At 42.9% G+C, this 24,555-nt stretch overlaps 1 protein-coding gene across 1 annotated transcript in view; it reads right to left on the reverse strand.

Moving 5' to 3' along the window:
- Window positions 1–24,555, reverse strand: part of CRYL1 (crystallin lambda 1) — a 111,905-nt gene that overhangs the window by 25,725 nt on the left and 61,625 nt on the right. The window contains exon 4 of the mRNA XM_008540866.2: window positions 6,081–6,242. Within this exon, the coding sequence (XP_008539088.1) occupies window positions 6,081–6,242 (162 nt within the window). The remainder of the gene's footprint in view (window positions 1–6,080; window positions 6,243–24,555) is intronic.

A 24,555-nucleotide genomic window follows, 5' to 3' on the forward strand; every position in this document is an offset into this window, starting at 1 on the left:
CATTTCCAGCTCATCTCCACCGGCCCCCCCCCTCCCCCCCAACCACCACAGCATTCCTCTGCTCCCAGACGTCCAGACTTCAGAGGCAGCCACCCACCCTCCGGCCACCCCCCAGCCACTTCTTCCCACCCTAGTCACTGCAGCTTCCCGCCATTCTACATGTCAGTGTTAAAAATTAGTGACAGCATCTTTGCAAAACATGGTATTTCCTTAACTTCTCCATGTCAAGCCTCAAGCATCCACTTCCCCAGTTGAACCTCATGGAGAAATCACACAGCAGTAGGCCCCTCAGCAGCCTCCACGTGGTGCTATGGTCTGAGGCAGGAAGGTCTGTCCGTGGCGAGTGGGTCCTTATGGAAATGCTTGCCCAGCACAGCATTTAAACTTTTGGCTCTGGTCTTCTTGGTTAACTTTGAGAAACCATTCTTGAAGATTCCCACAGAGAAGTATCAAATGTCGGAAGAAAACGGCGCTGGGTAGAAGCTGGTGAGCCTCACTGACCCAAATGCACTGCAGTAAACTGGCCCCAGATGACGCATGTAAATGGTTCTTCCCCAGAGACGGATGAAAACTGGCAGAATCTCACAGTCACTGAGTAACTACGAGAAGCAACCATTTTCCAATGACTTCGACAGAAGACGGAAAGAAAAGTTTTCTTCTCCTAGGACACCACCTTGGAGAGGCAGCCTCGCTTCAGAGGTCCCCTCCTCCTCAGCTGTCCTGGTCACACTGTCTCATCCTCTTAGAAAGCAGGAGAGGATGGCATCTGTTTTCAGATAAATAAATGATAAACTAATGCCTCAACTGAATCACTTCTCTCCTGCCTATAACCAATGAATTCTTACAAAAATATTTAACCTCTGACCTTTTCAAAAAGCAGAATTATAAGAACTGGAAGAACAGCTATCTCCGAAGAACTTTATCTTACTACAAAGCAGGGATGTTGGGCTTAGTGTCTATTCAATGTTCTAAGCCTTGTGGGTGGCAAAAAAACAGACTGAGACAAACAATTAAAAAGCATTTTTACATACAGCTTGCCAGTTCCCTCATCTCGGTCTTCCTTGCAGGTTCTCCTGCTGCACAAACTTTCTTTAAGTGAAGGTGCACCCAGGCCGCCACCAATGGCCTCCCTCTCAGACCCTCGGGAGAGCTCCTCAGCTCCGAGGGCCTCGCCACTGCCAAGGTGCAGAGGCCTCACACGCAGCTCAGCTCCCACTGTAGGCCTATGCTGATAACTGTGCACCGGACACTCTCCCTCAGACACACCACAAGCATACACTTAACCTGTTGTCAATTAAATTCACGTCTCTCCATACCAGCATGTTCCTCTTCCTAGAGAACACCATCACATCCCCAACACCCAGGTTACTACCATGAGGAGTATCCTTGGTCCCTGCATCTCCCTTGCCTCCTCCACTTCCGATCAGTGACAAAAGTGCTGTCAATTCTATCCATATCCCTCAAAAAAACCATTCCTGCTGCCACACACTTAGTTCAGGCCACCACTCCACTTAGACTCTGGGGTCTCCCCACCGGCCTCCCCTCCAGGCTCATCTTTCCTGTCACTGCCAGGTGAGCCTTGTCAGGCAGGAGCCTGTCAAATCCGCAGAGACAGGAAGGAGAATGGTGGCTGCCAGGGGCTGGGGGAGCGGAAAGGGAAGCTGTTTAATGAGGACAGAGTTTCAGTTTTGCAAGATGAAACAAGTTCGGGAGATGGACGATGGTGACGGCTGCAGAACTACGTGACTGTACTTAATAGCACCGAGCAGTACAATTAAAAATGGTTAAGATGGTAAATGTTATGTGTATTTTACCACAATTGAAAAAAAAATTAAAAACAGGACCCTGATCACACCCCCTCCAGCTCAAAACCCTACAGAGATTCGCATGAGCCGCTGTGAAAGGCATACAGCAGGCTAAATGCAGTTAGGGCCCTCTGTACTTCCGAAAACAGTTTCCTCGATTCTGTGTCCACATGCTCAGGCTGGTAAGCTATTGGGAAAGGACCTCTCAGGGCTTGGGTGGGGTTGTTCCTGCCCCAGCAGCTTGGTCCTTGGACAAGGACATCAACCCTTCTCTCAGGCTCAGAGAAGGATCCTGACAATAGTGACAGATGCCCCTTAACTTTAACAGGGTGGAGATGACGGGAGGAAGGCGAGGAGAAGAGAGAGCCAAAGCAGTGAGTCTGCTGGAAGGGTCAGGCCCGGGCTGGTTCCTGCAGAGCCCCTCTCCTCCTGAGGGCTGCAGTGCGGGCCTTCTGCCGTGGCCTAGGAGGAAGGCTGGGAAGCACACCCTCAGGAATGAGAACAACAAACGAGAAAAGGAGGCAATTTCCCTAAAGGGCACAGGAGACGGCCCCTGGGCTCTGCGCTTTGCTGGAGGCACAAGAGAGGCCTGCGGCCAGGAGGCTCTGTGAGAGCTCAGGTTGAGGATGGCCCCAGGCGCCACTCTCCATTCAGCTCTGTGAAAAGCCTGCCCAGAATCTGGAGCAGCCCGGCAGGCATGTGATCGCAGCGATAGCACAGGGCACCCAGCACAGAGGCTCCGTCTGTTCTCTGCAGCGGACTAACCCAAGTCAACGCAGAGAAGAGGCAGCCTGTCCCTTCTCCCTGAGGACAACTCAGTGACGTGCGATTCATTCACACACACTGATGGGGCTGCACTCTCTCCAGGTGAATTCCTCCTCCTCTTTACAACAGGGGCCAAAAATGAAGGGGCTTCTTGTTTACAGCTGGTTTAGAGGATTTAATCCCTTAGTATTTTGATAATTTACATCAGTGACAACCCCGCCCCCTTCCTGAACTTGCCCTAAACTGAGAGACCTGACAATCTGGAACAGGCAGTGCTATGCAGTGTACAAGGGACACGTAGACACATACACTCTCTATAAATCAAACCCACAAATGCAACATTCAAATTACCACCAACACGAGTGCAAACGGTTTCAGGGTCAGGTAAGAGAGTGAGTCAGAAAAGTGCAAGCATAGGCAAGAAGTGCCCAGACGGGAACATTCTGGGCACCTTATGCAAGAAGGCCTGATTCAGCTCCGTGGCTAACGAGTGACTGCAACAGACCTGTGTGTTGGAGCTGCTTCTGCCTAAGACTCTATCTCCTGTGAGCCAACACATCCTGCCCAGGCAGCCTCACCTACGGGGCATCCGTAAGAGGCAGGAGCAGAATCAAGAGCACGTAATGGGCCCAAGAAGCCCCACCAGCTCCATCAGACCACTACCACATCCCCAGTGAAATAAAGAAGAAAAAAGAGGAAAGCCTCTGTAAAGTGTGGCTGAAAATATCAGTAGGAAACTGCTGTTCTGATTGACTGCTAACATAGATTCTAAGCACCAAGAGAAACTGCAAGCAAACAACCTTCAGACAGTCATCAGCCAACACCCGACCACCAACAGCCATGCCCAACCCTTCTACACACCACAGGGAGACGAGGCAGACAGGAAAGGCAACGCAAACAGCATCTGAGAGGAAGAACGTCAGAGACACAGAGAAGCTGTCTTGAGGCCCCTCTTCCTGAGCCTGTCACTTTTCCTGGCTTGAGTCTACAAAGCCCAATCTAAACTCCCGTCTGACGATCTGACGACCTGGTGCTGGGAGCCCATGCCCACCGTTAGTGCCTTCCCTGCCCCCAGCACTGAGAGCACCTGAAAAGCCCCCTCCTCCGCTGGAAAAGGTGCCCAAGAGAACACGGGCAGTGTTGAGGCTTATCGGCTGTGGACACAGGAATCTTTCAGTTGCTGAATATCCACTTTTGCCAGGGTCTTTCAGAGGCATGACCAGACTTCTTTCTCCTTTATTCTGTCTCCTGTCTGGGCCAAGAATTCGGGATGACCGACGCAGGAAGCCAAAGGCCATTGCATGGAGCTGACGGGCCAAGCCTCCCTTATATGGCCTGGACGGCTGAATGGAAAACTCTGCAGCTCCCCAAAGATTATAAATGGTTTGGGATTATTTAGGGACTGCCCATCAGTTTAGACTGAATTATTACAGACGCTTTTTCCCACTCTCCTAGAGGTCAGTGGAATGATGAAAAGGTGGGCAGCACGAGCAGAGAAGAGAGAAGGGACAAAATTCCAAAGACAGTCAACTTGGGTGATTGGATTTGCTTTACTTAACATCAATTTTGGTTAAAAATAATTTATGAAAGTAATGAGAGGTTAATTTTTAAAATAAGATTTGGACTTTATGCTGCTTGGCTTTGATTAAATAAGTAACAGTGAGCAATACTGGATTGTGTGAGGGAGAGAAATGTCATTACTCAACAGTTACTGACTGAACTACTAGTCAGAGGGGCCGTGCCAGGTGTGACAACGAAAGCAAGTAAGGTGTGGTCTCGCCCATCAGGAGGTTTAAAACTGAAGAGATGTGGTAAAAGTCTTAGGAACTTAGGAAGTATTTTCTGAACAAGTTGATTTAGTTGTGTTTTTTAATTGACTTAGAAGTAAAAGCACTGGTGAGAAATTGGAAGCTTTCAAGCAGGAGGCCTACATCTTTCACTGAAGCGATCAAGTAATGATTTAGTAACGATCTAGTAAGTGGTTATGGCCTGCGAGCCCTTTGCACTGACACGTAAATGTCACAGGAGCAAAGGCATGACAGTTCACGGGACTGGGCATTTGGATGCTTCAATTAAGGTCCCTCTTGGTGCTAATTCCACTTATATTTGGGTGGTAACTGAAGGTGACTGGTTTTCGTCCATGTTCTATGGGTCTAAGTCTCCTTATTTTATAAGCATTCTTCACATTTCCACTATACTTCAGTAAGAGGCAATCCAGAACCACAGCTACAGGAACGGCGGTCCAGGATGCCCCTCTTCTCAGCATATGAAGTCTAACAGGCATCTCCGACTCACCCTTCTTCTTCACCTCTCTGAGCAAACCTGTTACTTCCCCACTCTAAACTACTCTTGCTCAGAAGGAAGAATTTGCCTGCTCTCCCAGGGCACCTCGCCTCAGCCAGGCCCTGGTCCCTCCCACGTGGAATGCTGCCCGAGTCCTGTGAAGCAGCGGCTCCCTTCTCCGAGCCTCCTCCAACACAGAAGGGGCCTTTATATTTCCCTCCAGAGGCAGCCTTACTACCACATCTCCATGCTGCTCTGTCTCTTCCCAATTCAGCCCCGATTCTTCCAAGTAACTCCCACGGTTCTCCAGAGTCCTGCTCTTTCAGGCAAGCTGGTCTCCTCTCGATTCTGCATGCCCCATGCTTGTTCTTGGCAGAGGGTCTTTCCCAGCCTCATACTCTCTCCTCCATCATCAAGCCAACCAGATCCTATCCAGTCTAACCTCTCCCCAGCCTTAACCTCTGACAGCCTGGTGGTGCTAAGGGTGTGGTTGTCACCATATACTGTCATATTATTAGGGCTTGAGCTAAGTTAGCTCTTCTGTTCTAACAGGCTGTCCCAGTTCTCCAAGGACACGCTGACCTCACAGCACTCAAACATCCACAAGTGACCCTTGAAATCCCTCTCTGGCCATCACACCTCCTAACGCACTCCTAGTAAGTTTGCAGCGTTAATTACAACAGATGAATGGACAGGAACAACAAGAAAAAGGAGGGGAGTAAAGTCAGACTTCTTGAATCAGAACCCTGGGAATAGGACCTAGAATTTGCATTTTAGCAAATCTAACACTCCGAATTGTGTTCAGTAAACTACATAGTACAAGTGATATATCTACAAAATCCTGCTTAGTGTATACATTTTTTTTTAACGTAGCACTTTTTCCTGGGTGGTGGAATTATTTATTTAGTAGTCTGTCTCCTTAGCTAGAGAGGAATTACACGAGGGTGAAAGTCTGTGAGTGTTGCTCATTCTATCCCATTATGTATCAGCTACACAGAGACAATCCAAGGAATTCTGGGATAAAATTCTTTTAAAAAATGCTGGTATTGCACAACTCTCTAAATAAACTAAAAACCATTGAATTGTACAATTTCAACTGTTAAATTGTGCAGTATGTGCATTATATCTCGATAAAGCAATTTGAGAATACTAGCAAATTAGTCAAAACATATTACTCCTGAAGAACAGAATGAGACCCAATCAAAGCTCCAGGTGTGACATACTCACAGGATGGGCCACAATGCACTGCTTCACATGTGCCAAACCGGCAAACAGCTGGGAGGGCAGGAGGCACGAGGTGGAGCTGCTCAAGACAATCGTGTCGTCGACGGCTCGGTCCAACTGAGCGAAGATCTTCCTCTTCAGCTCCAGGTTTTCTGGAACACATTCCTGAAAAGACACGTCCACGTCACTACTCAAAGTCACTGCGCCACCAGCCCAAGCAAAGCATTTCATGTTGCATTCACTCCTAAATGAGCCCATTAGAGAACCACCAGCAAAATTTAAGAACAAAACAAAAAGCTGCTGAAAAAATGACATATTTTGATAACTCTGGAAACAGCGATGCATATATAGCAGTTGTACTTTGTAGTTTTGTGTATGCCTGAGAATTCTCATAATAAAGAAGTCCACGGCTATATGGGGGTGGATTGTACAAACAGGACACACAGCAGCACCTCAGGCAAAGTGCCCTCAACGTCAGCAGTAGTCAGTACCGTCTATTTTCCCTATCTGTTCTGACCATCAGAACAACTCATCTCCAAGGAAAAATCTTACCTTCGTGAAATGAAAAAACCTGTTACATCCATAATTCCCAAAAGGCTTCTTGAGAATCCATTTCTAATTGGAAATCCTTTTGAAAAAGGCCTTTGTTTCCCGACATCTAAAATTACTTTAATAGGGGTAGAGGAGGAGGATAGAGAAGCAAATTTGGATTAAATACTGTAGATAACAACTGCTGTGAAATTCTAATCACATGCAAAGCTGGGGTGGGAGTGAGACGACATTCTCAAACACCCAAGTGCTGGCCCCTAGGTGAGGCGTGCTTCTGGGAATGTGATACGCTTGGTGGGTACTGCCCTGTTGTGGATGGAAGCCCAAAGGGAGGATACACAAGCTGCCCCAACACTGGAAACACGAGAGGCGTCCTTACCCTCTGGCCACCAACACCTCTGGGAAATCACAGCAGGGGTCACTCCTACCCAAGACGGGTCCCCACTTACTTGGAGGCAAGAGGCCCTTCAGGGAGGAGGCATCGTGAACTCCCAACATTCCCTGGTGAATTTAGGATAATGGTTCTCAGTATGGTCCAATGACCATCAGCATCAGAATCAAGTGGATGCTTGTTAAAAATGCAAACCCTCAGCCCCAATCCCAGACATACTGAATCAGAGCCTCTGGGGGTAGGGTCCAGGCATCTGCATTTTCATCAAACATTCTGATGACTTCTGTGCTTACCAAAGTTTGAGACCCCACTATTCTGAGGGGTGGACCCCAAGTGTGGGTCATCAGTACTCTCAGTGTGGTGTGCTACAAAATACACCCTCAGGGCTCTCTCCACTCTGATGTCAGGGCTTCCCCCCACTGACCCCCGCCACCGGCTAATCAGGGACCAGTTAAGCGTGTCCTGATAGCAGAATCACCCCTCAAAAATAAAGAAAATATTTTCAAGTTTGATTTCATAATATCTAATAGTTAATAATAATAAGTAATATATTAAAGTCAGCTGTGTTCATATTTTGATATGAATTCCATTTCTATATCATCTATGAGATTTTCAAAGTTTTACTCTAAGGGTAAGGAGTCAATATTGTGTTTGTTTATGCTTTTTAAAAATATAATCAAACTATGTGGAATTTTATTAAGAACAAAAGGTCATATAAGCACCACATCTCAAAGACAGAAAAAAAAACAGAGTCATTTAAGAACTGTGAACCCCATTGTGTTAAACACCCTTATCAAAAGGAGGAAAAAGCTACAGTAGCTGGCTGGCTGTACTGAGTGATTCCTGGATCAGTTAAGTCTGCAAGCTGGGTTAAGTTTAAATGGAGCCTTGTAGTAAAGCCAGAGACTAAGAACGATGCAGATACTGTTTAAGCTAATAAAAGAGTCCTCGTGAATAGCCGTATTGTGAGCCTGTCATGCAGATTCTCCCCTGAAACTCTATGCCTTTCTTCAGATCGTTTGATTATCAAAGAGGCAAGAAAACTTGAACCAGAGGAAACCCAAACCTGCTACAATTATGTAAGGGTTTTTAATGGCACATTTGCTTGAATTTTTGCTGCTGCTGTTGTTTTTCATAGTAACCCAAGTGTGTTTGACTTGCTAGGCCAGGGTTATAATGCCCCCGTCCATGTCAAGCCTTGAGTCCACTTCCTTGCTGTTCATTCAGGAGCTGTCACCCCTTCTCTGAGAAAGGGAGTCTGAAGCACCACCAATCCAGACCTCAATCCCTTGCGGCTGATTACCAGGCTGAGAGACCACAGTCATTCTCTTTGCTCCAGAGGGGCTGGGAAGAAAGGCAGTGAAGAACACCAAACAATGAGACAACTGAGAACCCAGCTGCACAGCAGATTCTCTCTCTAACCCACAGCAATGGGACCAGCTGGGAATGCACCCCCAGCTCTCTCAGCTCACAGGAGTCTTTCAGGGGTCCTTTCTAGAGAAAGCCACCAAAACTGAAGCAAAAATGCTAGCATTACTGAAGGTAATTAGCTTGGCTTTGCTTAATTAAACTCTGACAGCATTTTCAAAGCAATGACTCTTGTTTGTTTGTGTTTTATTTGTTTTGAGGTAAGAGGGAGACACAACACAATACATGATATTCTCACGCACAACCACCACAGCAGCATGCTCAGATTTGACAAACAAAACAAAACTCTGGGGACCAGTAAAGCGCCATGTAACTTCCCAAGCATCACCACTATTACTAGTACATGAAAAGGAGTGTCCTCATCGTAGGCAGTATCAGAGTTAAAAGTAGGGTGACATGTAAAACACTCCTTTTCCTTTCCCTTCTTGAACGGAAGAAACTGAATGACGGTATTGTGGGTATCACTTTTAATTCTCTCTAACTCACTCATATGTTAAAAAGTAAATCATTTACAAACTTCTGTGTTTTATTATTGCTAAGTTCCCTGTGACAGCATTCAACTCATTAGGACTGTCTTAGAAAAGCAGCAGTCGGTGTCCTGGAGGATACCCAGGCCAAGGGCTGCTACATAAGAACTCAGGGCTGAAATTTCCCCACCTGCTGTGCAACAGCGTACATTTTTCAAAACAAATATTTTCATGGGGGAAAACGAAATTTCATTGACTTTTAAAAAATCAGTTCAGGCATATTAGATAGGCATCCTGTTGCTAGAAAATCTACATTTGTTAATGCAAAATATCTAGAAACAATTTTCAATGCACTTTTGAGAAAGAGCGAAAAACTAAATTAGAAGACTTCAGAGGCCGGCCCAGTGGCGCAGCAAGTAAGCGTACACATTCTGCTTCGGCAGCCCGGGGTTCGCTGGTTCAGATCCCAGGTGCAGACATGGCACGCTTGGCAAGCCATGCTGTGGTAGGCGTCCCACATATAAAGTAGAGGAAGATGGGCACAGATGTTAGCTCAGGGCCAGTCTTCCTCAGCAAAAAGAGGAGGATTGGCGGGAGATGTTACCTCAGGGCTAATCTTCCTCAAAAAAAAAAAACAACAGACTTCAGTACATAAGGTATTTTACATGCAAAGAAGTTCTATTAGCCAATTTTGGAGGGAAAGACATGACAAGAAAAGAACGAAGAGCTAAAATCCTACTGCAGGGGCTGGCCCCGTGGCCGAGTGGTTGGGTTCGCATGCTCCGCTGCAGGCGGCCCAGTGTTTCGTTGGTTCGAATCCTGGGTGAGGACATGGCACTGCTCATCAAACCACGCTGAGGCAGCGTCCCACATGCCACAACTAGAAGGACCCACAACGAAGAATACACAACTATGTACTGGGGGGCTTTGGGAAGAAAAAGGAAAAAAAAATCTTAAAATCCTACTGCAATCATGGCAGAAGGAATTCATTCTCAAATTGAAGATGGACATGATTTACATTCTACAGTCCATCTGTTAGCACTAATTAAATCTCTTGCTTTACTCTGTCTAATCATCACCACCCATTTCTCTTCACTATTTCTTCCAAGAGCACAATCTTAAAAATCGATCAGATTAATAGATTGCTATGACTAGACTTCTTAGGAGATGGACATCATTTGCAAACAAACAAACAAAATCCTCTTGCTCTAGAAGTATGTGTTAAGAAAAAAGAAAGGGAAAGAGTACAAGTTTTCAATATCACAAGCAACAAACTACTGCGCCCTAACCAGAGGCTCATTTTTTACCAGAGGCTCATTTTTTCCCTTAAAAATCAAAATAAAGTTTCTTGGTTTTTTTTTTTAAACATATTACAGACCCTAAACAGAGGTCTACAATAATCTAGGACAAATTATACCCAATCAAGAGAGATTGTTATAAAGTAAAACTCAGTGTAGATCATATTTTTAGGAAGTTACTTCCGGGGGATTAGGTGTTAAGATGACCAGGATTATTGCTGTTTGCTTTAAATAGAAGTCCTTCCCCGGGAACCACAGGAAAAGGGGAAGAGGCTGAAGAAGCACCCAGACCAACTGCTGCTTGATGATGTGTCTATGCCCATCTTCATTCCAGTGATTTTTGGGGGGGGGTACCTTTTATGGAATTATTTATTTAGAATTGGGTTAAATGCCTGACATAAAAAAATTTTTTCAATATTTCATTTAAGCCTGAAATTAGCATATAGTTTTACTACATTTCTAAATAATATTTCTCATGAGAAAGAAGAGAGATTTTTAAATACAATTTTTTATTTAACAAAGTGCTGGGAATAGCATGAAACTCAAAACTGGAGAAGGATTCTTTAAGTAAGGCACAAAGAATAAATTTTTAAGAAGAAAAATGGAAAATAAAAAGTTGATGTGAAGAACATCACATCAATGCTAAGGCCATTTAATATCAGGGAGAAGTATCTTAAATTCCAGGTGACAAATGAGACTTTGAGAGGACTCCATCAGTTAATTTTTTATGTAACTAATTTAAGCTCCATATTGGACACGTGTAATGCATTTCCATCAGCGACGTCTCTGTTTATGCAGCAGCAATTCTCAAGGCAGCAGAGAACTGGTAGGTGGGGAAAAGCTACTTATAAGGTTGGGGGGGCGGACCATGGAAATTAAAATACACTCCTCTTGTTGAGAATAACTTAGCTAGATGTTTTTGGCCAAAACACTCTGTGATTGTTATAAGTAAAACAATAATTTACATTCAATATATTTTGTTAGGATGACAATCACTGTTTCATGAAAACATTCTCATTTTTGAAAACTTTGTCTTACAGTATCACACAAGTAGTTTCACTTGTAACCATGTATATGTATACAATTGACTATAAAATAATTTTATAGCATTTTCAACAGGAATAGCATCATCAAAGCAATAGCTACTTGTATCTTGGCTCCATCTGTCCAGAGGAAAAACCAAAAAGTGAAAGCAGTTATGCTAAAGTTGCATAAGCGCAACATTGCTTTAAAAAGTTTGTGTTAAATACTCTAAAAGGCAGTTTTCCTCTTCTTTAAGTAATACACTCTCTCTAGTTGCTGGGACAAGACATTTGCAGTGAAGAAAAATATTTTAACTAATAATAGAGGTTTCAAGATTAGCTGGGCTTATAAATTTCAGGTAGGAATTTTATAACTGCTTTAGAAGAAATTCAGGCGATTTTTATTATTTTAAACATACAAATGATTATCTTTTTCAACAGCACTTGGTTTATTCAGCTGTGACAATCAGATCTGATCTTTGTCCCCTGTTCTGAGTCTTTCATATCCACTCAATCTCGCTTCCTTGTCTATGTCACTGAACAGAACCAACACCTTGCTTTTTTAAAAAGAGATTTATAATTTTATCTGTAATAATAAACATTTGTTTCATTTCATTTTAAACTTGTCTTTTTAAAAACGGAATCTTTTTCTTTTATGATCCTTATTTGATCTTTTCTGTGTGTCAGCAGTTACTTAATACAAACATGTGTAGTAACCTATCTCTCAGTTTCGATAGTAACTCTGGTCCATGGTAAGATAGGATGATATACACACATGGGGTCATCCATGAATTACTGGGGGTATTATGACTCCCATTCTTATTCTGCTAAACATTCAGAAGCCACTAAGCAGTGTGTTCCTTGCCAGACACTGTATAAAGAGGCACGTCCTGTCACCCCTACATCCTTAACTATGAGTCCTCCCCACTCCAAGAGCAGGAAGTTTCCTGGAAGTATCAGAGTCAAGGAAGTGATGGTGGGATGACTACTTCAATGACCTGTATTACCAGGCCACACAAAACTGAGGGGCTCAGACACGGCTCTGGTTAACAGCAGTCCTGATATTTTACGTCTCACTCAGAAAAGACAAGAGATGGATTTAGAAAGAAGTTAACATAAATGTATATATGTATTTGTTTGTTTATTTATTGGTTTGTCTGTGTGTTTACTGAAAACTGACCTTTGACCTACAATAGAATTCAGCTAAAAATAACCCCTCATTAGATTCCCCCAACAGGTACCACAAAGCTATCAAAAAAAGAAAATGTATATAACCCTGAAAACAAAGGTGGATAGGAAAATTCATGCCAAATTCTTAAAAAGTTGAAAAAGAGAGTGTGTATGGTAATAAAAATTTCTTCCATAAAACCGATAGAGACTTCTGGTTCTGGCAATACGATGGACTAGGACACCTAAAAGTCTTCCCTTCACAAATATTGGATAATTCTGTATAAAACAAATCATCTTTTTAAATGAATAGCTGAGATCTCAAAAAAGTAAGGAAAATCATCAGGTAAAATAAACAAGGAAGCTGAAAGTCAAAGCAGTCCCCATTAGAATGATGCTGTGACCATCTGGGTTAGGGAGTAGATTTCAGTGAGCTGGGGAGAGGGTTCAAATGCCCTCAGGATTCAGGGAGTTAGAATCAAGACCCCCGTGATAAAGCTGAGACTCTCAAAAGGCTATATTTTCAGTGAACTAGTGAACTAGTTTAAACAAAAAAATAGCCCATCTGCTGAGGCAGAAGACAGGAAAGCTTGTCTTGATCTGGGCTCTAATCGGGAAAGTTAGGGGGTAGAGGGGGAGGTAAACTAATATGTGAATCCATATTCACAAGCCTGAATTTCACCCAGGTTTGGGGTTCAAAATTATGTTATACATGTTGTCTGCACACTCCTAAGCTAAGAAAGTAACATAAAAATTGCTCCCGGGCTAGCAATAAGGTCGGTAGACACAAACTCAAAAGAACTCTGGAGAGACACTTGCTGAAAGAGGCCTCACCTTTCTTGGGATTCACAAATAAAGAGCACCACTGAAGAAAACTAACAACCCAAAATTATGAAATATGTGAAACCATCTAGACAGAACAAAGACCAGAACTTCACATAATTAAAAAATAGAGGAGAATCTAGTAAAATAAGTACATTTAAATTAATTAAAAGTATAAGAAAGGAATCAAACCCAGAAAGACCAGGTAGATTTGAAAAAGCACTAACTAGAACATCTAGAAATTGGAATTAAAAATAAAATTACCAAATATGTTAAGCAATAAGATAAATACAGGTGAAGAGAGAATTAATAAACTAGAAGACAGCATTAAGGAAATTACCCAGAATGCCATATAAAAAGACAAAATCTAAAACAAAAATTGACAGTCAAAAAGGGGAATCAGACAAACCTACCATTGTGGTATAACATGTTAACATCCCTCTCTCAATTAGTGATGCAAAAATTCAGTAAGCACATGGAAGAAATGAGCAACACAATTAATAAGTTTGATCTACTAGACATACACAGAGAACCCTGCATCTAACTACTGAAAAATACACGTTCTTTTCAAGCACACACGAAACATTTATAAAAGGTGCCTATTTACTAAATTCTAACACAGATTTCAGTAATTCCAAAAGACTCATCCCATATAAGCCATTTTTTCTAACTGCAATGCAAGTAGACAGAAATCACAAACAAAAAATTACCCTATAGACCTAGAAAATGGAAATAAAATTCTAAATAGTTCATGGTAAAAAATGAAATCCCAATGGAATTTAAAATATACTTAGAACTGAGCAGCAATGAAATACTGCATATCAAAATCTGTGGGGTATGACTAAAACAGTTATTAAAGAGACTTATTTTTCAAAATTTTTTTAAAGAAAAGAAACCCTAAAATATTAATAAGCCAAGCATCCAATTTAAGTAACCTGGAGAATGAGAGGTGTCCTCCATCCACTGAGCCACAGCCACACCTTCTTCAGCAAGGTCTGGACTCGCCCTGGACTGGGGACTCCTCTCAAGTTTGATTCAGCAGGGGTATTCTCCCCCACCCTCAGGGTGCTCTTTAGGGTCCTCTTTGATCTTCTCCTTAGATGTTAATCCCCCAACACTAGTTAATACAAATGAAAATGTCTCTTAACAAAGGGTAAGTAAATTCTACTTTTCAGAGTTTCTTTCCTATCTGCAGTTTTTAAAAGTAACAGCCCAAAATAATCCTCATGCCAAAGAGACATATCTTGGGGTGGCCAATTCCAGTCCACCACAATACACTTCCAGGTTATTCTGCATGTTCTCTCTAAATCTGTGAGAATAACTGATGTGGAAGTGAGTTCAGATGAAATGCAACATTCGTCCAATTCTAGGTTAATGATACACAATACATCACCAGGCCTATGGCACTTACTTAACTAGAAATCTTAAATTTACTTTTAGCTCAGAAAAACAATATGATAACAGAAGATAAAGTCTGCTTACTAAAAGTAGAACAGCAGTCAATTCAGTTCCCTCATCTACAAAATGGGGATGACATGCCCACCTCAAAGGGCTGACAGACGAGACCCACCATGCTGGGCTTGGGCTGTCCCAGGCACTGCTCCAAGTGCTGCACACACATGAGCTCCTTTACCATCCGTTCACTCACTTCACTCTCATGACAACTGGATGGTCGTAGGTACACTTGTGATCCTTTTTACAAAGGATGAGACTGAAGCACAAAGAAGTTTAACGAGCTACACAGGCTACCAGAAAACAAGGGGCAGAAGCATAAGCTGAGCCCAGGCAGGCTGCTCCAAAGCCAGACTCTTCAACTCTATGGACACTGATTCCAGCAATCCTAAAGGTCCTTGCAAAAAGTCCCAGAAAAATTTGGTTTATTCATTTACAAATTAACTAGAGGAAGAAACCCATAGCACCAAATAGGTCCAGGGTTAAATAACACTCTGTGTCATCTATTCTAATTTGCACTTTTTTTCTCAATGCTTCTGAAATCAAAAGATGTCTTACAATCAACATCATCTTCAATATGATGAAATACAGCACATTTGTAGATAATTCACTCAAATATATCCCCAGAGGTTTGAAAACAAGTGTGTTAGCAGAACCACAATACACTGCTCTGGGCAGAGAGCTGGTCAAATGTACAAAGGTAAGTTACATGAGTAGTTATCTCCCTTTAAACAATAACCAAAAGGGCAGGCCTGGCCCAAGGGGAACAACATGGGACCTCGACGCATTTCACAGGCCAGGGGGCTTGCTGGGGTCTTACATTCCAGACCAACTATCCAATTATAATGTGAGTTACATAAGCAATTCTAAATTTTCTAGTAGCCACATTAAAAGAGTAAAAAGACAGGTGAACTTACTTTTAACACATATTTTATTTAACTCAATATACCCAAATACTGTCATTTCAACATGTAATCAATACTAAAAATTACTGAGATATTTTACATTCCTTTCTTTTTTCCATAGTAAGTCTTTGAAATCCAGTGGGAATTTTGCACTTGACAACACATCTCAATTTTTTTTCTTTTTTTTTTTTTTTTGAGGAAGATTAGCCCTGAGCTAACATCTGCTGCCAATCCTCCTCTTTTTGCTAAGGAAGACTGGCCCTGAGCTAACATCTGCTGCCAATCCTCCTCTTTTTGCTGAGGAAGACTGGCCCTGAGCTAACATCCATGTCCATCTTCCTCTGCTTTATATGTGGGATGCTGCCACAGCATGGCTGAACAAGCGGTGTGTAGGTCCACACCCGGGATCCAAACCGGCGAACCACGGGCCGTCGAAGTGGAACATGCGAACTTAACTACTGTACCACTGGACCGGCCCCAACAGATCTCAATCTTGATGAGCATGTTTCAAGTGCTTAAGAGCCACATGGGGCTGGTGGTTGCCCTACTAGACAGTGCAGCTCTAGGCCAGTTCCTGAGCAGCCCTATGTCCAGTGCAAATCTGATGCCAAAGTAGTCACCAGGACCCATTTCACCAGAAGTTACAACCAAAAACATGACTTATAAAAACTTTGTTCAATCTCGTCCTTTTAAAAAATATTAAAGAATACAGACACTACAACAAAATCCGAAGGAGAAAGTGAGGGTCCACGTGCCTTTCCCCTTCCAATCTAACCTTCACTGTTAAAATACTTTAGATTTTTTTTAGTTTATACAAACATATACCAATGATTTGGATTTTTTCTTTTAACAAAATTGGTTCCTACTTTATACATTGTTTAGCAATTCTCCCTCTCTTAATATCTCATAAACACTTTGAACAGCCACATGAGCCCCCACGGATGGATGCTCCAAATCTTTACCATTTCTCTACCTGCAGAGACAGCTGGGCCTCTGTATGTTCTGCATCTATGAATTCAACCAACCATGGATCAAAGATACAGTATAGAGCTATTTTCGATCCGTGGTCGGTTGAATCTGGATACGCAGGCCAACTGCAGGGACTTGAGCACCCACAGACTGTGGTATCCGCAGGGTGTTCTGAAACCAGTCCCCCACCAATACCGAGGGATGACTGTAATTAGGGTGTTTCCTACTGGTCATTACCACTAACAATGCTGTGATAACTAAAGCAGAGAAATTAATAGTTTATTTTTAATTACAAATTGCCAAATGATCCTTCCCAAAAGGTGGCACCAAGAGAGTGACAGCTCCACTCCTATGGACAATGGAGAAGAACAGCCATTTCACCACATTCTCATGACACTGGATGCTATCTTCTTCAGCTATGCCAATCTCAGAGGCAAAAAGAATAGGTAGTTGTGTTTTTTCTTTTATAAGAGTTCAGTAATTAAATAATCCATCAAAGAGTAACATACACACAGGAAATATACACATGAGACTGCACAAGTGAGCACACTGTGTCACCAGCACACCAACCCTCCCCGGCAGCCCAGAAGCTGCGCGCGGCCTTGCTGCAGGCGGCCTCCCGGAGGGCAGTCACCGCCTTGACTGCCACAGCCAACTGTTTCACCTATCACTTCCCTGAATATCCACAAGGATTACCACCTTTTCACACGTTTACTGACTTTTTGGTTTGCCTCTTTGGGAACTGACTCTTCCCATCCTTTGCCATTTTCCTATTGAATTCTTTGTCTTTTCCCACTGAATTTCGTATTTTTTAATGTGATTTGAACATCGAAAATATTTTTTTCAGGTCTGCTGCTTATCTTTTATTTTGGTCACAGTATCTCTTGCCTACAGAGGTTTAATTTTTACAAATGCAGCATTTGTTTCATTAGGTCCACAGGTTCTGTATCTCACTTTGTAAGGCCCTCCTACGTCAATGTTATAGGACCTATGCTATCTTCTACAGCATTTTAGCACTTTTAAAAATACTCATTTATTTAATCCATCTCGTGTTTATATTTTTTGTCTATTTTTACATACACTAATATAGTAAATTTTGTTAACCCTTATTAAAAAGATGGTGGTTCCAGATAGCAATCCTTCTCTAGACAATGGGCTTGAGCACTGGGCAAATGACTTGCATCACAAACCTCAAGCTGACATGGTCTTGCCTTCGAGCAGCTCCTAACCAAGTACAGAAACCCCCAGATAAACAACCTCCCACAATGCAGCATGATTCATCCCAGAATAAGACTACATAAATGGTTCAGTGCTGGGATAAAACCTGATTGATTCCCAGAGCAGGGGAGGAGGGGAGAGAAAGGAGTCACTTAAGAAGCCCTCACAGAAAGCCTTGAGATGGGTTGCAAAGAGGAACAGGACTTTTCCCAAAGCACAGGTGTGCTCGTAGACCTTTGAAGAGCTCAGTTTGGTAGGAGGAGAGGGTGGAAGAGATGAGGCGAGAGGTAGGCAGGGAACACATCACAGAATGCTTGCAGATCGGGCCAAGGAGCTCAGTTTATATCCTGTCGACAGTAGGAAATGATTGAAGGGTCTGAAACCGTGCAGTATTGATCAGAATGACCATTTAGAAAGAATCTAAAGCAATGGAAAATAGAAAAAGAAGAAGTGATGGATTTCAGAACCATTTCAAGAAGCAGAATCGTTTGTTGGATGTGGGAGGTCAGGAAGAGGATGAGTTGAGATGGCTCCCAGGCTCTGGCTTCGGTGAACTGGCAGACGGTTGTGCCAGCGGTAATCTCCAGAGAATCATGATTCAGATGACTATCTTTGAGTAGGTGGATATTTAGGACACCCTTTCAGCACTCATACAACAAAAGCAATGACCAAATCTGTTGCCTGAAAACAGAGCAACAAAATAAATTATGACAAGTTTGAACACTGGCCTAAAGAGGGAGCTGGAATCCAGCCAGGCCTCTTAGGAAGAGAGAGATGTTTTCATTGACTTGGCAATGTGAATATTATCTTGGCACCTCCATTACCAGGGATGTCATTACATACCAACATAAGCCAATTTTCGGCCTACATTTAAAATAATAACTAAGTAGTTCTTTCACTCTTGGCCATATTTTCAAGGAGAGATCACCAGTTTCACCCACTTGGCTTTGTACAGGCCTTCAGCTACTGTCTAGACCGAAGGCTCTCATTGCAAAGGAAGTCTGGGTGGAGCCTCAGGTTTGGCAGTTCACTTAATTCTGGTCAACTATGGGGCGGGAGGCTACTGAGTTTATTCCTTCCTAAAGCAATAGGCATAGAATGTAGTTTTCCTAAAACTTGCAGGAAATACACATTCACACAGCCTTCATAATCAGAAATACAGCCAAAGTTGCCTAAATTGAACTTAAACGTTAAAAAAGCATAAGTAAAACTGTTGACATAAGAAGCTCTAAAAGCAAATCATTATCATACTAACATTTACTGAGCTTCTCAAACAGTACACCTGGTCCACAGTAAGTACTTTATAAACCTCTTTATTTAATTCTCAGAATACTCACATATTTATATTACCCATTTTTGTAAACAAGAAATCTGTGTCTCCACCTCCAAGAGAGAATCATTTTTGACACCTGTGTCTTTCACAGTGTTTTCCCTGAAAAATGAGATCACTGTACAAACTGGTTTGCAATCTGCTACCTTGCCACCATTTTAGCATGAAGAGCTCACACCCAGGGAGTGTGGTTAAGACACATCTTGCCGGGTTTTACTCAAGAAGAAAATATACAAGACTCCTCCTTCCTGCATGTCACTGAGGAAGTCGACTGTTACTGAGCTCTCGATAACCGTCTTAGGAGCTCTTTCCCTCACCCTCCAACAGGCTGGAGGAATTCTCCCACGCCCTTTATGAGCGATATGTAAAGTTTGCTTAAAATCCCAGTTATTCCCAAAGAAGGTGGAGGCTTCTTAAAGGCAAAAGTGACCCATGTCCTTGACAAATTGAGAGCCTTTCTGACCCCTTTCCATGAACAACCTAGCAGATGTGCTGTCTCTCCGTGTCCCAAATCATTTAGCTCAGATAGGGAAGTTTCCAGAGTGACTTTGCCATACTTTTCCTAATGTGAGAGCTACTGCCCCCAAAATAAAAAATTTGGTTTTCATTGAAAGGTTCATGGATACTCAGTAGCTAACTGCATCCTATCCAACCAAATGGAGACAAGCTTCCCTGCATCCTGGGGCACCCCTCTCACCCCACAAGGACACTGCATGCAACGATCTCTAGGTGCCCCGGTGTGCATAATCCTCACTCTGTGAATGAAAATGCAGAGAAGGGAGACAGCAAGGAGCACAGTGGAGCAAACAGACTCCATATTGTTGGCAACAGGAGACGAGAAAAAAAATGTGACTACAGAATAGAACATCTGTTTTGTACTGTGTAACTGTAAGCCAATAATTTAAAAATATATCCAAAATAAACTAAAAGAACATGTTGCCAAAAGTACCACAGCCACTGATGAGAAGGGATAATGGAAAAGAAACTAAGGTCAATCTCTGAAAAGCACTCATCAATCAGAAAAGGACTGACCACTCCATGAAGAAAGGAGCATAGGATGTGAACAGCAGCTACAGCAGAGGAAGCCCAGCGGACCAACAACATGTTGAAAGGTGCGTCATCTTAGTCTTACCTACGGAAATGCGAATTAAAACCATGACATCATTTCACACTCAACAGACTGGCAAAAACTAAACAGGGTGATGATGTTAAAGGATAAAGAGGATTTAGAGAATTCAAAACTCAATACAGTTGGAAAACACAGAAAATGATATAACCATTCTGGACATTATGACAATACGACATATGATATTGGACAATATCCAGTAGAGCTAAAAATGCACAAATCCTACAAGCCAGAAATGTTACCTCTGAGTATATATGCAAAGAACTCTCTTACATGTCCACACGGAGGCCACACAAAGCTGTAAGCGGCACCACTATATCTAACAGCAAGAAGCTAAAGCAATCTAAGTGTCCATCAAACAGAGATTATACAAATTGTGGCATATTCATATTAACTGAAATTAAAATGAAAAAGATTAAAAGGAATAAAAAGGAGTTAACATGTCAAGAATAGATCTCAAAAAGAATAAAACTGAGTGAAAAAATACGTTTTAAAAATACACATTTTTGTATATATGAATATACGCATTATGCAAATTACATATAACATTCAAATAAAACTTTAAAGCACACAAAACTTATTTATTGTCAGAAACGTGCACTCACAGTACAAAAGTATGGACAGAAAGGAAATCCATCAGACTCGTGGCAATGGTTGCCTTTCAGGAAGGAAGGAGGAGAAAGGGTTTCGGGGCGGAGCTCAGAGGGAACTTCAATTATATTCACAGTGCTTTGTTTCAAAGAAATAAAGGAAAGATTAATGAGCAAAGAAGACAATGGGGGGCATTTGTTAGTTCCAGGTGGTGGGTGAGTAGAAGTTGTATTATTCTCCACACTTTTCTGTTTTTAAACTTTTTGTCATAATTGATGAAAAAAATACGCCAGCAGAGTGTCTAGCCTGAGTGCTAACATACCTTCCAGAACATATAATCCCACATCAGACCAACAGTTCAGAGCAGAGAAAGAAAAGCAGAAACCTTCTCTATGTATTCTACAAAGGAAGCTAACCAAGGCACAGCCTGTCGAGGACATCACTAGAAAATGCTGTGCACACCACGGAAACAGACGCCCCTCGGCTCTCAACCTATCTTCAGACAACTACTGCCAACAGTGTGGAGTGGCATTTTGCCAGAATTTTTTCTATGCTTAAACGTAACACAGACATGTCACATACACATGTGCGTGCAGTTAGTCCACCCTTAAAAACAGTAACAGGCCATCATTTTCCAACATACACAAATATCGAAGCATGATGTTATATGCCCGAAACTAATATATGTCAATTATACCTCAATAAAAAAATTAAAGTAAAATAAAAGCAGTAACAGGCCACGTAGACAGATATAAAGACAGATGGAGGGGCTGGCCCCTCGGCCGAGTGGTTAAGTTCATGCACTCCTCTTCAAAGCCCCAGGGTTTCGCCAGTTCGGATCCTGGGCGCGGACATGGCACCGCTCATCAGGCCACGCTGAGGTAGCATCCCACATACACAACTAGAAGGACCCACAACTAAAACATACAACTATGTACTGGGGGGATTTGGGGAGAAAGGAAAAAAAAAGGAAGGTTGGCAACAGATGTTAGCTTAGGTGCCAATCTTTAAAAAAAAGACAGAGATGGAGCTGGAGCTCTGTAAGCTGATCTGTGGACTGACACAGGCATCTTTCTCAGTCAGTACAGATGGGTTACCTCCTCCTTAAAAGCTGTATAACATGCCAGTACATAAATATCTCATGGTTTTCTACTCTCCTTTTGAAAGACATGTAGGTTATTTGTAGTTTTCTTTTATTACAAACCATGCTGTGATAAACAACCCTGAATGCGTACGTTTGTGCAGACGGAGGCCATTTCCACAGGGCAGGATCCCAGGGATGAGATTAGAGCATGTGCCCATTTAAAACAAAAGGGGTGCTGTGGGTTGAACTGTGCCCCCCAGAAAGATAAGCCAAAGTACTTACCCCTAGCACCTGTGTGACCTTCTTTGGAAATAGGGCCTTTACAGAGGTAATGAAGTTAAAAAGAGGTAATTGGAGGGCTGGCCCAGTGCATAGTGGTTAACTTCACACACTCTGCTTCCACAGCCTGGGGTTCACTGGTTTGGATCCTGGGCACAGACCTACACCACTCATCAAGCCGTGCTGTGGTGGCGTCCCACATACAAAATAGAGGAAGACTGGCACAGATGTTAGCTCAGGGACAATCTTCCTCAAGCAAAAAAGAGGGGATTGGGAATGGATGTTACCTCAGGGCCAATCTTGGTCACCAAAAAAAAAAAAAAAGTAATACTGGATTAGTGTAGACCCTAAATCCAATGACTGATGTCTTTATAAGAGAAAGGAAAAGGAGATTTGGACACAGAGACACAGAGGAGTCACGCAAGGAAGAAGGTCATGGCCACATGATGATGGAGGCAGAAGCTAGGGTGATGTGCTGTAAGCCGAGGAGCACCAAGGACTGCTGGCCACCCCACAAGCTGGAAGAGCTAAGGACAGATGCTCTCCTGGGACTGTCAGAGAGAGCGTGGTCCTGCCAGTGCCTGACGTTCAGGCTTCCAGCCTCCAGAACTTGAGAAAATAAATCTGTTGTCTTAAGTCACCAAGTTTGTGGTAACTTGTTACGGCAGCCCTACAAAATCACCCCTAACTCCCCCAAATGCACCAAGAGTGGATAAGCATACACTCACCAAAACGGCTTTCTCAATCTCTGATTTTCTTCCAGGGAAAAGAAGACCTACAGATTTTCATACTGCTTTTGCCTTTGTATATATTTTTGTGTGTGAATCAGCAATTCAGAAATTTGACCTTTTAACACAGGGTTTTATATCTTTCTTTCTTTCTTTTTCTTTCTTCCCAAAGCCCCCCGTACACGGTTGGATATTTTAGTTGTAGGTCCTTCTAGTTGTGGCACGTGGGACGCCACCTCAACATGACCTGACAAGCGGTGCCATGTCCGCACCCGGGATCCAAACCGGGGAAAGCCTGGGCCACCAAAGCAGAGCACGTGAACTTAACCACTCGGCCATGGGGCTGGCCCCAGTGTATCTTTCTTGATTTGCGGCAGCTCTCTGTATATTAGCCTTTTCAAAACATTTTTTTACTACTGCCGTCTGCCATTTGCTGTCTGATTTTGTTCACTGTCTGCCTCACGGAAGTATTTTAATCTAAGGTAGATTTGTCATTTTCGCTTCAGATTCCATCTCATGCTTAGGAAAGACTTTACAACTTTCAAGAATAAAAAACACCTCTTCAGGACAAAATGTCCCATATGTTCCTTCAAGATAAAAATGTCCTACACACAGCCACCTTCACCGTAGCCCTGAAAGAAAGCCTCTTCACCTTTTTCAAAGCAACTTTGGTAATGCTTCCAATCAGGAAGTCCCTTGACAGGAATCCTTTAGCCAATTAAAAAGATTTGAAATGTTTATTTCACATTCAATTTGCTCTTATTTTTAGAAAATACATACCAACACTGCCATGGTTTATGCAGAGGAGCAGAGTCATTTCTTTGGCAGTCCTTTACAAACGTTTTGAAGCTGGACAGTATCTATAGCTTAGGGGATGTCAGACTTTTCAATATCTCAACTATTCACTAAACACATCCAGAAGTGACCCAAAGGCCAGAGAAACACAGCTTCACTGCAGGAAATAGCTTGGGACTAAACGAAAAACTAAACTGGGAGTCACAGACACGTGTAACTAGTCCTCACTCCCCGACTGACACGCTGCGTGCAGGGTCCCGGCCAAGTCACTTACCTCCATGCACCTCTGCAGGTGGGAGAAGCAAACACAGGGTTACTGACGCAATGAACCACAACGCAGAGAGGTCAGAGGCTTCCTAGGCGCTCCTCAGGAGCAGTCTGGAGCTTGGGCCTTAGCTTCTCCCCCACGAAGGGGCAAAGGCATAAGCAAACAGCTGACTGCACCACGGCTGGATCTTAGAGAAGACTCGGTAATCCATTCCTTGAGCAAGAGCAGGAGGAAACAGGCAGGCAGCGCCCGCAATGGGGCTCCGCATTTTCCAACAGGGGGCTCGCACCCCCCCACCTCGGATATGATTGTGAAGATCCCTCTCTCAGCAAAGGCCTGGCCCTGACCTACAGGGTTTACGAGAATCCTGACAGCAGTGAAACAACATGCCTGCCCCCAGACATGGCCTAGCAGCCTTCCAGATGCCCCACTCTGCAAACCGGGGGACGAGGAACTCCTAAACAAAACTTAAAAAGCTTAAGATACAGAGAAAAAGACTGGTAAATTTGCACAGAAACAGAAAAAAATCTGCATTCATTTAAAGACATGATAAACAAAGCAAGACAGCCTGAAAACTATGACTAAATAT

This window comes from Equus przewalskii, chromosome 16 (genome assembly GCF_037783145.1).
Source record: "Equus przewalskii isolate Varuska chromosome 16, EquPr2, whole genome shotgun sequence".
NCBI lineage: Eukaryota > Metazoa > Chordata > Mammalia > Perissodactyla > Equidae > Equus > Equus przewalskii.